Source organism: Drosophila hydei, unplaced genomic scaffold, assembly GCF_003285905.1.
Source record: "Drosophila hydei strain 15085-1641.00,03,60 unplaced genomic scaffold, DhydRS2 tig00000063-arrow-pilon, whole genome shotgun sequence".
NCBI lineage: Eukaryota > Metazoa > Arthropoda > Insecta > Diptera > Drosophilidae > Drosophila > Drosophila hydei.
In genome coordinates, this window is record NW_022045657.1 from 18,023 (window position 1) to 32,512 (window position 14,490).

Genomic DNA, 14,490 nt, shown 5'->3' on the forward strand with positions numbered 1-14,490 from the left:
GCCTGGTGCTTATTTGTTGTTATGCGAAAATACAAATTGCACAAGTCCCGGCCTGCAGTGAGTGTCGCAAACAACGTCTGTGTGTGTCTCATCTGACCAGCAAGCCGCCTCTCTGCTGCCTGCTGCCCTGTAATTATATAATTTAATCAAATTACTTGCATATGTTACCAAAAATAAAAGCCAAAAACGAATAAGAAAGAAGAGTGAAAAACGAAGACCACAACATTAAGTGCCGCATTTTGACAGTGAAATGTTATTATGTGTGCGTGGCCAAAAGAAAGATATTTGCGTATTTTAGCATTCATCATCATTATTCTTAAGAAACTTCGCTCGCCAACTTGAAACATTTTTGTGGGCGCACTTAAACTTGACAGCGGTTTGACAGTTGCAAATTACGCCAACTGCCTGCAACGCAGGCAGCGCAGCATTGAGTGTTATAGTAATCAGCTTTGGAAGCCATACTGTCCGAGTTGCCAACGTCATGTGATAATTTTAAATTCACTGCTACACATTTATAAGACGAGAATTTAAAAATTATAAATGTATAGATATTATATATACACATTTTACTACTTTGAATTCTGTCATTTGTTTACGCTACTGAGGTAACTTTAAACCTGAATTAAAAGTATCTAAAAAAAAATCATTTTCTTTTTCCAGCAAGAGTGCCGTCAACTTTACTGGCCAACTCGAAGCTCGCTGCTACGCATTTAATTGGCGCAACATTTAAAATTGAGATTAAAGTACTGTAGGTTTTATTTTGTATATATATATTGTATATTTAAATGTAATTGGAGTTTGAATTGTTGTCATTATTTTTTTAATTAATTAGCTAAATTTAAATACTTAAGTAAACGCGCGTGCTTTATGCATACTCATTTTCATTTTCGTAATTGTTTTCTTTCGCATAATCGTTATTTTTATATAGTATTATTAATTACTCGTAAGTTCGAATTAAAATCACTCAAAAATGTGCTGCTCTTTTAGTTGCTGATGTTGTTTTCATTTGATAATCAGAATTGTAGCTAGAATAAACGACGACACACAGTACACGACATTTATAGCTAATAATGATAATTTGTAATAAAAAGTCTAAGGAGCTGAAATTGTAGGATAAGATCAACAAATACAACGACGACACAGAGATCAAAATGCATAATAACGATTATTGGCAGCGGCCAACGTCACAACTCATACGTAATATTATTCATATGATCGCGAGTTTTACGCGCTTTAAACGGCGCCGCAAAATGCTCGTAATCATAGGCGATATCCGCATTGTAGGAGCTGCAGCGTCGTAAACGATGGTGCGGCACAAAGGAGCTGCTGTAGGGCGCCTGGTTGCCATGGCCAGCGCCAAAACAGCGCATTGCCGCGCACAACAGTGTGCACCAGCGCCAGCTGGAGAACGCATAAAACTGATGTGACCCACTACTGTTGTGGGCCTTTTTGGCCAGCAAGGGCTGACGACTGTGATGCACATATGGATTATAGTTGGAACGAAAGCTGTTGTCGCTGCTGTTGCCGCTGTCATCGCCGCTGCTGCTGTCGCTACGCCGCAGACCCAAACGGAACAGATTGCCGTTGTTGTGCGCTGCATTGGCAAAGTCCTCGAAATCCAAGTGCGATTCGTACTCAAAATCGCGATCAATGGAAACGGCGGGCGTGATGATCATGAATTGACTATATTTACGGTTGTGGCTCGTCGCCGGACGATGTTGACTGTGACTCTGAGTGGTGCCGCCACTTCGCTGATTGGCAATGGAGTTCAATAGTGTTTGATTTGTATCAACCGAGGAGTAGCTATTGCTATTCGATATGGGGGACATATCATTGTTGTTGTTATTACTGTTGCTGCCCCCACCGCCGCTGGCGCTGCCGCTGTTGTTGTTATCGTTATTATTGCTATAACTATGGTTTACGTTGTTGTTGTGCGTGCTAAAAACGCCTGCAGGTGCCGGCTGCGTGGTGGTCACCATCGGCTGCGGTGGCGGCAAGGGCAGCGGCTGCATCTGCTGCGGCTGATAATGCTGATACTGTAACTGCAATGACAACGGTAAGCGCGGCACGGGCTGTTGATATTTTTGGACGAGCTTTTGGCGCCGTTTGGCAACTGGAGCTGGAGCTGGTGCTGTAAGTGTTACTGTGGCTGTGGCGGTGGCTTTGACTGTGGCTGAGGTCTGTTGTGGTTGCTGTTGCGCTGTTGCCAATGTTGGCAATGTTGTTGTGGGCGTCGAGCCAACCGAGGGCATCCATCATCTTGTTTCCTCCACGCCGCTATCATCGGGCTTCACAATTTGATAGGTTATCAAGTACTCTGGATAAGACTGCAAAGTAAGAGTAGTTAGTGAAACTGTTATGAGGAAGTATAACTCATCTAAAGCTCACTTGTTCGCCACGATAGACAACGTATTCAGCAAAGTGTAGGCCGCCTGCCGACGGACGCCCAACCACCGAGTGATGGCCGGGCGGTGCGTGTGCCATCTTCATGGCGCTGTATTGCAAAAAGGATTTGCCCAAGGCAACACGACACAGCAGCAATTGTCTAAAAGAAACAACAATTTCTCAGTAAGAGATCCCCAAACGACTATTGCTTAAACATTACCTGGGACATGCATAGCACGACTTGTCCTTGTGCGATGGACAGCCGATGCCGCCGCCTATGCCATAGACGTATTGATTGCTCTTCGAGCTATGCTCGGCAAAATAAATGCCCGCACCAAACATGCCGCCTATGTAGGCGTGTCGCTCATCAAAGCCGCGCTGCACAATGGCATTTATGAAGGGGCTGCCATGGAAGAGCATGCGCTCATTTGACTGTAAAAAGTTTTCCTCGGCAATCTCCTGACGTCGATGCGCATAACGTTCCCACAACTTACGATTCTGTACCTTTTGGACCTACAATTTGAAATGGTTAATAAAACCTAGCGAGGCGTTTGTTATTGAAAGCATACCCTAACTATGTGATAGCGTATGAAATAACCGCCAGCTTGTCCATTGTCCCGATGCTCGCGAATGGTGGCTTGCATCTCCTCCTCGACAGCGATGAACTCCTTGTCATCCGGCAAAAGATCCACCAGCAGCGTGCACAGATTAACATTGTTGCCAATGCCTGTCAAGAGATTACATTTGAGCAAATAGGAGGTGGTAAAGACATTAGCCACTTACCCGTTGTTGCTCGCAGTTGGGCAATGCCCTTGAGTATCTTGTGTCGGAAACCGTAGGCAGACACGCCCACTTGCTTGAGATCATCATGACCCATTTCGGCCAGTATATCCAGCGTGATTTGTTCGCGTTCAAACAGCTCGATCAGATGATGCAGCTGCTGGCTGCTCAAGAAACCGGATACATTTGTTATTGACTCCGGATCGGACAAGAGTTCTTCACTGCCCGAGTTCTCCGCGCCATTCGCTTCAGCGCCTTGAGCCGGACTGAGTCGTGTCGCACAGCTATTCAGAGGCAATGGCACTGGCACACTGAGCGTCATGGAAGCGCCCGAGGGCAGTAAAACTATCTCCGTGGTGGGTGAGAGCAAAGCAGCTGCCGATGAAGATGCAGCACATGGTATTGCAGACGATGCAGCTGCAGCTGAGTTGGCAGCTAATGCTGCATCTGGTGCCGGTGAAGTGCTTCCCAGGGATTGCGTAGAAGCATTGAGCGCTTGCTGACTGAGTGAAGTGGCCATGGCATCCTGCAGCAGACATTTGACGTCATCGGCTGTGGCCAGTTCTATGGGTGTTTGCCCTTCCTGGTTCTTCATGTAGGCATCGGCGCCATGGGCCAAGAGCAACGAACATAGCTGCGTGCGTCCCTTCTGCGCGGCCTCGTGCAGCGGCGTAAAACCCCATTTATCTGTGGCATTGACCACCGTTTTGTGCTTGATGAGTAGAGCAGCAATATCCAAATGGCCATAGGAGCTGGCATTGTGTAGGGGTATGAGTCCGCCCTTATCCTGGGCATTGACATCTGCGCCATGCTCCAGCAGATATTCGGCGCACTCAAAATTGTTGTAGCCCGCGGCCAGATGCAGCGGCGTGGAGTTTCGACCATTCAAATCCCGGCAATTGATCGTCTCCGTTGTAACGAGTCGCTGCACTCGTGCCAAATTCCCCTTTTTGGCCGCATCTAGCAGGGCTGAAGGTCCGCGCAGGAGCTCCGCCACATCGTGATCTGAGTCCTTGACGAGATCAGCGGGCGTGGCACCGTCACGATTTTTTTTCATAGGATCTGCACCATGTTTTAGCAGCAGCTTGCATATATCATATTTGCCCTTGGCGGCTGCCTCGTGCAGCGGCGTGAACTTCCACAAATCGGAGACATTGACATTGGCGCCGTGCTTGACGAGCAGCTCGGTGACTTCGTAGTGGCCGTACGAGCAGGCATTGTGCAGTGGAACAAGTCCACCTTTGTCTGCAGCATAGACCTCAGCGCCATGCTCCAGCAGGAATTGCACGACTGGAACGCGATTAAACCCAGCGGCAAAATGCAACGGCGTTGAGTGGCGTCCATCCAGATCTCTGCAGTTGACCGTATGAGGATTGTTCAACACAATGCGACGCACTGCATCCAAGTCGCCTGCCTTGGCTGCCTCTAGCAGATGGGACTCGCTGTCTGGCGGATTCTTGAGCAGCTTCAGCACGCTGTCCGAGGCCAGCTGTGACGCTGTCAGACCTTCCAGCGACACAATGTTTGTGTCCACCGCATAGGAAAGAAGCAAACGCACTGCCTGCTCATCGCGTGCACAACGGTGCAGCGCCGTCTGGCCCAGGCTGTCCAGAGCGTTCACCTTGGCGCCCTGCTTTAGCAGCGCCTCCATCGCATCGTAGTGCATCAGCTCCGAGGCCAGATGCAAAGGCGTGAGGAATGCCTTGTTTTTCTCATTGAGCAGCGATCCCTTGCGTGTCAGCAGCTCCACCAGCTGTTTGCGTTTCGCATCCTGACAAACGGCAGCCAGATGCAGCGGCGTGTCTCCTGTGTACGGATGCACAAAGTTAATAATTTCGGCACACACCAGCTTCTTTACACGCGACAAATCGCATTTGCGGCATGCGTCAAGCAGACAGTGTCCTTTATATTCAACTGCAACAGAACCATAAAGTAGAAATTACTAAATTGATCACATTAATAAGAGCGTGAATAATCTTAAATTATTTTTAATACCAAAAGAAAGCTTTAGTCATATGCTAGCTCTGCCATGATTGATATGAAGCTCAAATTCTTTCTCTTATATGCACAAGGAACACTTACAGGCAATACGATCGCGTAACTCGCGCGTTGGGGCCGCATCAATGGCCGATTTGTTGTGGCAGTTGAGGAGCGTTGGATCGGCACCGCGACTTAGCAGCAGGCTGCACACCTCCACGCGGCTCTTGGAAGCGGCCTCGTGCAGCGGTGTGAATGCCCACAGATCGTTGGCATTGACATTGGCGCCCGCCTGGATGAGTAGCTTGGTAACATCGAAGTGGCCGTAGGAGCAGGCATTGTGTAGCGGCACCAGTCCGCCCTTATCCTTGGCATGCACATCGGCACCATTGGCCAGGAGTATCTCGACAATGCCAATGCGATTGTAGCCCGCGGCCAGATGCAGCGGCGTCGAGCGACGTCCATCGCTCGCATGACAATTGACATTGAGCGGTGTCAGCAGTGCGAGCAGACGATCCTCAGCACCTGAGCGTGCCGCCTCGAGTAGCTCATCCTTGCGATACTCGCCCGTTAGCACTGGCCGTGTGGCATCGTCGGCCAGTTCCAGCGGAGTCTTTTGCTCCGAATTGCGTATGGTATGATTGGCGCCATGCTGCAGCAGTGCCAAGCACACATCCACTTTGCCCTTGCTGGCCGCCTCGTGCAGCGGCGTATAGTTCCAGTTGTCGGTGGTGTTCGGGCTGGCGCCGGCCTTCAGCAGCAGGCGCACCACCTCCGCATGTCCGAAGGAGCAGCAATTGTGCAGCGGATGCAGTCCACCCTCATCGCAGGCCTGTATGGAAGCGCCGCTGTTCAGCAGAAACTCAACTACCTCGCGTCGGCCATAACCTGCAATAGAAGAGGAAGAAGAAGAAGAGGAGAAGGGAAAGTCAGTGTATCATATAAGAACCAATGCTAAGCCTGAGCTGGCAGAAAGCCCTAAAAGTGGCTGGCATGGTTAACTAACTGTCATTTGTTTTGTCTCTGCACTTGCTGGAGGGTTGAGACCTTCGCGTCTAACAGATTCCCAACTGTTTCTACCCCCGCCACAACATGCCCGTTGAGCTCAACGCAGTCCGCAACCTTGGGGCCGTCATAAATCTTAGTCTAGGTTATTGTTTGGATAACAAAAAGACAAAATGAGAATCCAGCGCAGAGCCAAAGAAAGCTGTCAACAAATAAAGCCACCCCCCGCGCCACATCTGTATAAACACGTTCTCTTTGATCTAGCCAAGAACCTTAGGCAGTGCAAAGGTAAAGGTTAGCTTAAAAAGCTAATAAAACTGCGGCAACATTAAATATAATGAAGTTTAGTTGTTGTCTGTTTAAAGAAAGAATTGAGAAATCATAATAGATATTTTCGATATATAAGACTAGATATAAGGCATATCAAGTGTGTTATCGTAGTATGTACTACACTTGAAGTTAGTATTCTATACAACAGTTCTGTTTCGATATCATAGTTAAGATTGGCCATAATTTGAACTTTCAATAAAATTGTTTTATTGTTTGTTTTGTAAACATCAATCTTATCAAGGTTTTTTCGAATTATTCTATTCACCCCCTAATACGTGTGCCTAGAACATTAGTCATCCACCAAGAAAGATAGTTATATATAGATCAATATATAGTATAGAGATAAGATTGGGATATAATATAAAATAAATGAATACTTCGAATGTTATGTATGTATAAAGAGTTTAAAAATCATAAGGAATATAAATCGTAATATTTTACAGCAATTTAAATGTTGAGCTGCGATAAGGAATACTGATTATAGATAAGAATAGGAATAGGAGGATCAGTAGGGGCATTCCCTGCTACGCTTGTAACATTAGGTAGCCACACAGGAAGTCAATTTATAAATCGATTGTTTAGAGCTCACTGAGAACCGTGGCGAAAAGTGACTTTATAAGCGAACTCTTCCTTGAAGACTTTTTGCAAAATTTGCTTGGTGTTAACCATTCACTTTATTATTTTGGTCAAAACAATTTCGAATGTTGCATGAAAAATTAATAGAATGGAAAATATTATTTGCTGCATGTGTGTTGGGCAATGCAATACGCAACAGCTGTTACTGTAATTGTTATTGTTACTATTATTATTATGATTGTTATGTATTGTTTGAACTGCTTTTAGTCATAAAGAAGCTCCTTGAGCGGCAAAAGCTTGGCTAAATTTATCATTAAACAAAAACCCAAACAAAAAGTGTGAAGGTTAATGCAACAATTGTTAACTGACTAATAAAAGCAAATGTTATAAATCTTGCATGTTTTTAGCTTTAGCCAAGAAGGTCGAGTCTAAATAGACTTCCCGAGTCTTTATCAACGGATACGTGTCAGCAACAATTATCGAGTTTCTTATCGTCTTTGCAAACAAGAAAGCTGTGCGAATAAATAGTAGATAACAGTGAATCGGATAGAAAATTAAATTAATGAAATTCTTGGCTGAGCGAAGGTGTGCTCTGATATTTGTATAAAAACGTGTTACAATTTGCAACAGGTTGTGGGTTGGGCGGCCGGGGCGGGGTGAGGCGTAGCTACTTTTGCTAGTTAACTCAGACTTTAAGCACTGCCAGCAACAAGGTGAAAACTCAGTCAATAGCAGTTTTTGTAGATCTCACTTTTTTTGTCTGTCTTCAGAACGTGACAAAAGACATGACAACAACAATACCAGCTAAAAATTGGTTGGAAAACCAGTTTAGAGAGACAGTCAAAACAGTAAACAGTTAAGCATTAAAAAATAAAACAAGACAAAAAAAAAACGAAGTATGAATCATAGACAGCAAAAGTCGGAAAATGTTTCGATACGAAGTTCAAAATACTCTAAAAAGTACCTTTAAAAAAATTATAATAAAAATTTGTCTTTTACTTTTTCTAGTTTGCTAAGATCAAAGAAAACTATTTTATATATTATTTTTAAATGCATAAATTGTGATAGATTAGGCTCGGAACTAGTCAATGGCTAATTTATAAATATTATTTTATTTTAAAAAAATATTTTCTTATAAAAAAAATACCATCAGCAATGGTCACGTTGACATAGCCATTGGCAGGGTATTAAAAAGAAAAGAGCCACCGCAAAAATTGATATGCAAAGGGCGTGAAACTCACAAGTACCGCTCCCCCACCTACGTCTGCCGCCCACGCCCCTTTCCAAAAGCGACCAAAGGTATTTTTTAATTAGTTAAGGAGTTGGGGCGGCGGTTGAACTGCGTGCGTTTGGGCGTGACATGCGAGTCAACAGAGCAAAAAGTGAAATTCGTTATTTAAGTTTCATGCGATTTGAGCCACTGAGCTTCAAAAGAGTGCGTAGACAAGGCCAATATGAAAGCAGATGCAAACGACGTCAGCAGGATGTTGACCAGACGAAAAATAGCAAAACATGTTGCCTGGGACAAATGCCAAATGCAACACATAGCCAATGCTGGACGGTCGTCGAGGGTTCCGGAAACGAACTCAAACCAACCGAAAAGTAGGTCAACTCTGCGAGCTGAGCGTGCGCAGGGCCACGGCGCATTTGTAGGCGAAGAGGACGTTTGTAGGCGGGGGTGTAGGTGTCGGGCGGCGAACTAACTTTTAGCCAGGCAACAATGACGCTCGTCACAGCAACCAAAACTAGATCAAGGCCAGAATTGCAGCAGCAGCAAGCGCATAAATGTGAATCAATGAGGATGGGGGTTGGCACAGCGTATCCATAAATAAACCTAAGCCTAATTTAAACCAGATAATAAACTCATTTTCAACCGATATAACGCTAAAAGTTTAGGAAGTCTACAATGATTATGTTAAAATGGCTAAAATTCCCGCTGAAAGCGAAGACATGCAACAAGAAAATGGCCAAATTTGACGGGAGGCGGAAAAAGCGCAACTGCGCAACACTGTTTCGGCAACTGTTAGTCAAGTAGTCCTTGGGAGCACTTAGAGCGTCTGACTGGGAGCACACACCCAGTGTCTCCAAAGGATTTCTGCTACTCACCCGCTGCAAAGTGCAATGGCGTCGATTTACGCCCCGCTGTGTCGCGTGCATTAACCGTTTGTGGCGTTATCAGCTTCTTCACTTTGGCTATTTCACCTGTTTTACAGGCCTCGAAAAGCTCACGCAACGGATCGTTGGCCATGACCGTATCGAGATTAACATTTAATATAGCTCGACTGCGACTGGTCATTGTGATAAGTGTTGTTGTTGTTAGTGCTGTTGCTGTTGTTAATTTGGATCACGCTGCTTCACTTCTTGACTTTTGTTTTGTTTACACGCAGCGTAACTGAGCAGCAGCTGTGGCCGCTGCGCCCCGAAATTAAACGCGTTATACTTAGTATATACGTCTGCTCCCAAAAACAGATGCTATATCTGGTTGGTCTAACTCGAGTTCATGTTTGTGCAGCTGTGTAACATTCACTGGCCATTTTTTGCTGATCCACACTAGCACACAATACACACACGAACACACGCACAAGGTGGTAGACGATGTGGAAACACTTGGCCCCAGAGGGAGCAACAATTGTTGTCGTTGTTCCCACAGAAAGAACTGCACTGAGTATTTTTTGTATTAATTGTGACACACACTAAATCAATATAAATTGGGTGAAAACTATCTTCTTTTACAAGTGCTGGGCTGTTACTGCGCTAGTTGCAATTGTTTTCGTTCAACTCGCGAAGTGGATTGTTGATATTCTATCGATATACAGTATCCAATCAAATAAATATCGATAGCTATCGATAAGCAGTTAGAAATTATAAATGGTATGCATACACTGGCCGTGCAGCGCAATCGCTTTTTATTATGTGACGTACCAATTATTTATTTATTTATTTAGCAATAAATCTCATGAACATGACATTTATTTAAGTGTTTACTGAAAAGCTTATATAATTTTCTAATATTTTGAATACGTATATAATTATCATATATAATTTGAATGCGCGCCAAGCAGATATCGTATATATCACAATAAGCATACTTGTCCGCCCTGGTTTTACTGCCAGTGTAGCCCTGTTACGGGCATCGAGTACAAGTGCATGCCAACAACAATGCGCGCATTGTGCATTTGTTTTTCGCTTTAAAATAACTATAGAAATTATATAAATCGTGCGTGTACACTATATGCAAAGTGGCTGTAAAGTGCATATAAAAGGGAGTAATAATGTGTGCTACAAGACAACAGTATTAATCAGCGAAAAGCAAACAAAAAGTGAATCAGAACACTCGCACACATACACAAAGCAAAGCGTATACTAGCACACACATACATACACCTGCAACCCGTAACACCCGCTCGCTCTGAAACCAGAAATAAGTGCAAGTGAAGCAGCAGAGACGGCCACAAACAGACAGCAGAAGCAATTGGGGAAAAATAGCTGCAGCAAAGCAGAAAGAAAGGGAACAAACGTGACAACGAGAAGCAAAAGTGGAAGTGCAGCTCCACCCCCAATTTGGTACTGCAGCAGCAGCAGCAGCAACAACAGCCACATTCGAGCCATGGCGAAGCTCTATCAACAATAAAACAACAGCAACAACAACAACAACAACAACAACAACAACGAAGCGCACGCTTCGCTGCCCTCGCGACAGCATTTCAAGCTTCGTCGGCGCTGCGTTGCGTTTGGAAATAATTAGACTCCACTTTAGTAGCAATTTTCTGGCAGCAGCAACAAGAACAACAAAAAATCGAAAACAAAAATTAATTAATTCCGTACATACAAAATGGAGCTGAAAGTTTGGGTTGAGGGCATACAGCGTATTGTTTGTGGTGTAACGGTAAATACTACCTGTCAGGTGCGTATGAATTGATATTGATTTTAATACCCTTGCAAAAGCGCAATTTATTAGGATCAAGCAATGTGAAAATTTATTTACTACACAAATATGGCTTGACAGCCTGTCTGCTTATTGAAAAGCTAGTCGCTCAGCTTATAGTCCATGTTGACAAATTCTTTATTAACGTATTGAAATGCAAGGGTATTAGATCGGTGACAATTGAGTTTCCTTGTATATTACATATACGTCAGCTACTTTATCTAATATATATATCTTTTTGCAGGATGTCGTTTTTGCCTTGGCTCATGCCACAGGCAAAGTGGGTCGCTTTACGCTAATCGAACGCTGGCGTAATAATGAGCGACATCTGGCACCAAATGAGAATCCGATGAAGCTGTTGTTAAAATGGGGCGAGTATGCAAATGATGTGCAATTTATATTGCAGCGATCCGAGAACAAGCAACAGCAGCAGCAACTGCCCACACCACAGCAGCAACAACAACAGCAGCAACCACAACAGCAGCAACAACTTCAGCAGCAGCAGCAGCCTAATAGCAATTATGCAGTCATGACTACTAAAAAGCCGCTTGGCCCCAGCAATAACAACAACAATTGTATTGAGAGCAAATTGCCGCCGCCGCCCACATTGCAAAAACAAAAGTCAAGTGTAGAGCTGGGCTATCGAACAAAAGAGCTGAAAAAAAGTTTTGGGTGCGTAGCAACAAAAGGTTAAAGCGAGCCTAATAAGAGAGATTATACCAATGTTTTTCGGACATCAGCTTCAAACTTTATCGTTGGTAGTTGGTAGTTCACTGATCTGATTTTATCTTACATGCCAGGGTGTCCACATCATATAAATTGTATTTTAAAAGTGGTACTAATGTATCATAAAGATAACTATCCATTATTTTAAAAATACTACTTGTTGCTACACTTACCAAATTGTGTCTAAAACTTGCTACGACGTATAGAAAAACAACTTAGCACATAGCCACTTAAGCTTTGATAATCTCAGCTATTTTCAACTAGTTTTGCTCGCATTTTTAATAGCTTTCAACTATAATATTAACGCGTGTTTATTTTTTACAGCGGCTATGATGCCAAACAATTCGACAACATTGGCATAGTTAAAGGCATACCACAGCAGCAGCACCAACTACAGCAGCAACTTACGCAGCAACAGCAACCACTGCTACTGCCATCAAGCAAAGCGGTGCCATTACTGCCTAAGCATGAGAAATCGTTGTCGAATCCATTAGAGATGAGTAGTAGTAGTAGCAATGCGAACGCTTCAAATGATTACAGCGATTTCTTTAATAATAATAACAACAACAATAGTAATGGCAACAACAATAATAATCAAAACATTTACAGTCAGCTGAGCAAATCCAGCAATGAACTGCGACGCGCTAGTCCGAATGAATATAACAACAACAATAGCAACGAGCATCTATGCGATATTTATGTCAATAGCAACATTAGCAACAACAACAATAACAACTCTCCAGAGCTGTACAAGCAAACGCCCACAATTTCGTCAAATGGTGCTCTAGTGCCGCCGCCTTACCGTGATCCTCCGCCACCTCGTAACAGTCCCATGTGCCAGATGCCACGCTTGCCACCCAGCAGCAGTGCTGCTGAGACCATATCAAATACATCCTCTACAACAAATCCATTCCTCAGCGACTACGAGCCGCACAATAACAATAACAACAACAACACCAATAATAATAACAATGGGAACAATCAGTGCATGGATGATGGCGAGAGCATGTTCCAGGCCACGCAATATAATGATCTATTGCAGTTAATCAAGTTTCAGCGCGAGAAAATTACCGCACAGCAATTAGAGCTGCAAAAGGTTCTAGACAATATAACTCACTATAAACATAGATTATTAATTTATAATTTTAATTACAGTTTGATACGGAAATAGTTTTTCTGGAGAGCAGAGAGCGAGATCATGCGATTGAATTAGAAGTTATTTCAAGAGAAATATCCAAGGCGGATCAAATATTTCGTCAAGGTAGCGAACAGTTGCAAACACTACAGTACGTTGAGGAAGAGAACGAGCTGGTCAAACAGCAGGAGAAGACACTAAAGTCAGAAATCGCTTTGTTACGCTCCAAGCTGGCCAATTGTGAGACGGAACTGCTGCAGTGCAAGAACAAAATGCGTTTGCTTATGGACGACATTGAGCTGGAGCAGCAACAACAGAGCAACAGGTAAGCTTATTTAATAGATCAATTGAAAACTCAGTGACATTTTTTAATATTAAAATAGACAAACTGTGGAACGTGACTTTCTTATGGAAATGAAGCGAATACAAAGTGATATTGATCAGGCACTTCACAACACAGACACATCGAATAAAACGGCTGATAATCTCAAAAAAGAGCTGCTCATGATTGAGCACGCCATTGCCGAGAAGAAGCGGCAGGTAGAGCAACTTGTAAACGAAATGAAAGAAGTGAATCTGCAAAGTCTGACTGTAACCACCACCGAGGAGATCAAGCATCTGCTTGAAGGGCCCAACAAACAAGGCAGTAGTCGTCGCATAATAGGATCACCACGACAGTTGGAGACGGCTGTGCCCACAAGCAAGAACCCTCACGGCGTTTGGGTCTAAGAAACAGCGTAATATTTAAATGCAACGAAATATTTTTTTACACTCAAGCAACTTGGGGGAACAAAAGATGAGGAAATGCTTTACATATCTAGTATGCATAGAGCAAGAACTCTATATCACAATATTTGCAAAAGACACAAATTTACAACGATAACGTGCATATATTTTCTTCTTATAAAAAAATAATTAAATCAAAACAAAAATACGTTATGGATCTCTTCAAGCAATGTTAATTGTTACAGATATTTAGACACAATCGCCACAATAATAATTTATTAGTGCACAAACAAGTTTCGCTAAATTTTTACAATGTTCATTCAACTAGTTGAATTTTAAGATAATCACCCGCCCACAAATTTATGTTTATAATTTATATGTACTTAATCTTTTGTGCTATAACTAATGATTCGTTTAACTTTAATCTTTGAAATATGCCTAATTAATAGAACATATCTTGTTGCTAGTCTATAAAATGTATTTCAATCATTCACCATGCGCCATTAGAAATCGAAAATTGTTGCAATAATTGTATCTAAACACAACTATAAAACACGCCTTGATTCAACACTTAAGTTGTGCTGTTAGTGATTTATAACCCATTCCATTCTAAATATAATTCTAATTATAATATTAAATATGTACTTAGCAGTTAGCGCAGCTTTAGTAAAAGAACGAATTAGCAATTGCTTTGTTGTCAACTATTTCCGCATGGAAAGTGTTTAGAAAACGCTTAACTATAGTCGAAAATTGCGAAATGTGTTAAACAATTAGTACTTAATGCATATTTTGTAGCTTTTTTGCAAAATGCATTCAACTTTTATATAATTATAGAAATATTCAATAATTAAAACTTTTATAGCAAAAGCATTTTTGTTGCTTAGGGCTATGTCACAGCAATATACATACTATATGATTATTATAT

The 14,490-nt window shown here is 42.9% G+C and overlaps 3 protein-coding genes across 3 annotated transcripts; 1 reads left to right on the plus strand and 2 right to left on the minus strand.

The window, feature by feature from the left end:
* Positions 1-802: 802 nt before the first annotated feature.
* On the minus strand, positions 803-2,271 carry LOC111596679 (probable serine/threonine-protein kinase dyrk1). Its single transcript, XM_023310983.2, has one exon. The coding sequence runs from the start codon at positions 2,250-2,252 to the stop codon at positions 1,185-1,187; it is 1,068 nt and encodes a 355-aa protein (XP_023166751.1). The 5' UTR covers positions 2,253-2,271; the 3' UTR covers positions 803-1,184.
* Positions 2,237-9,844, minus strand: LOC111596678 (poly [ADP-ribose] polymerase tankyrase). The gene is made up of 7 exons (XM_023310982.2): positions 9,160-9,844; positions 5,248-6,030; positions 3,169-5,079; positions 2,955-3,112; positions 2,606-2,898; positions 2,389-2,545; positions 2,237-2,327 (listed from the first exon to the last, which is right to left on the minus strand). Exons 1-7 carry the CDS (start codon positions 9,347-9,349, stop codon positions 2,256-2,258), a joined length of 3,564 nt encoding a protein of 1,187 aa, XP_023166750.2. The 5' UTR covers positions 9,350-9,844; the 3' UTR covers positions 2,237-2,255.
* Positions 9,845-10,157: 313 nt separating this feature from the next.
* On the plus strand, positions 10,158-13,849 carry LOC111596671 (putative uncharacterized protein DDB_G0271606). The gene is made up of 5 exons (XM_023310976.2): positions 10,158-10,957; positions 11,223-11,650; positions 12,029-12,800; positions 12,860-13,164; positions 13,223-13,849. Exons 1-5 carry the CDS (start codon positions 10,886-10,888, stop codon positions 13,566-13,568), a joined length of 1,923 nt encoding a protein of 640 aa, XP_023166744.2. The 5' UTR covers positions 10,158-10,885; the 3' UTR covers positions 13,569-13,849.
* Positions 13,850-14,490: the final 641 nt, after the last annotated feature.

Bases quoted from the DNA above. Each gene is read 5' to 3' on its own strand.
- LOC111596678 (XM_023310982.2), bottom strand. From the start codon at position 9,349: ATGACCAGTCGCAGTCGAGCTATATTAAATGTTAATCTCGATACGGTC. The intron at 3,113-3,168 runs GTAAGTGGCTAA...ATCTCTTGACAG, and splicing joins CCAACTGCGAGCAACAACGG to GCATTGGCAACAATGTTAAT. The intron at 2,899-2,954 runs GTATGCTTTCAA...TTCAAATTGTAG, and splicing joins TACGCTATCACATAGTTAGG to GTCCAAAAGGTACAGAATCG.
- LOC111596679 (XM_023310983.2), bottom strand. From the start codon at position 2,252: ATGCCCTCGGTTGGCTCGACGCCCACAACAACATTGCCAACATTGGCA.
- LOC111596671 (XM_023310976.2), top strand. From the start codon at position 10,886: ATGGAGCTGAAAGTTTGGGTTGAGGGCATACAGCGTATTGTTTGTGGT. The intron at 10,958-11,222 runs GTGCGTATGAAT...ATCTTTTTGCAG, and splicing joins CGGTAAATACTACCTGTCAG to GATGTCGTTTTTGCCTTGGC. The intron at 12,801-12,859 runs GTTCTAGACAAT...TTTTAATTACAG, and splicing joins AGCAATTAGAGCTGCAAAAG to TTTGATACGGAAATAGTTTT.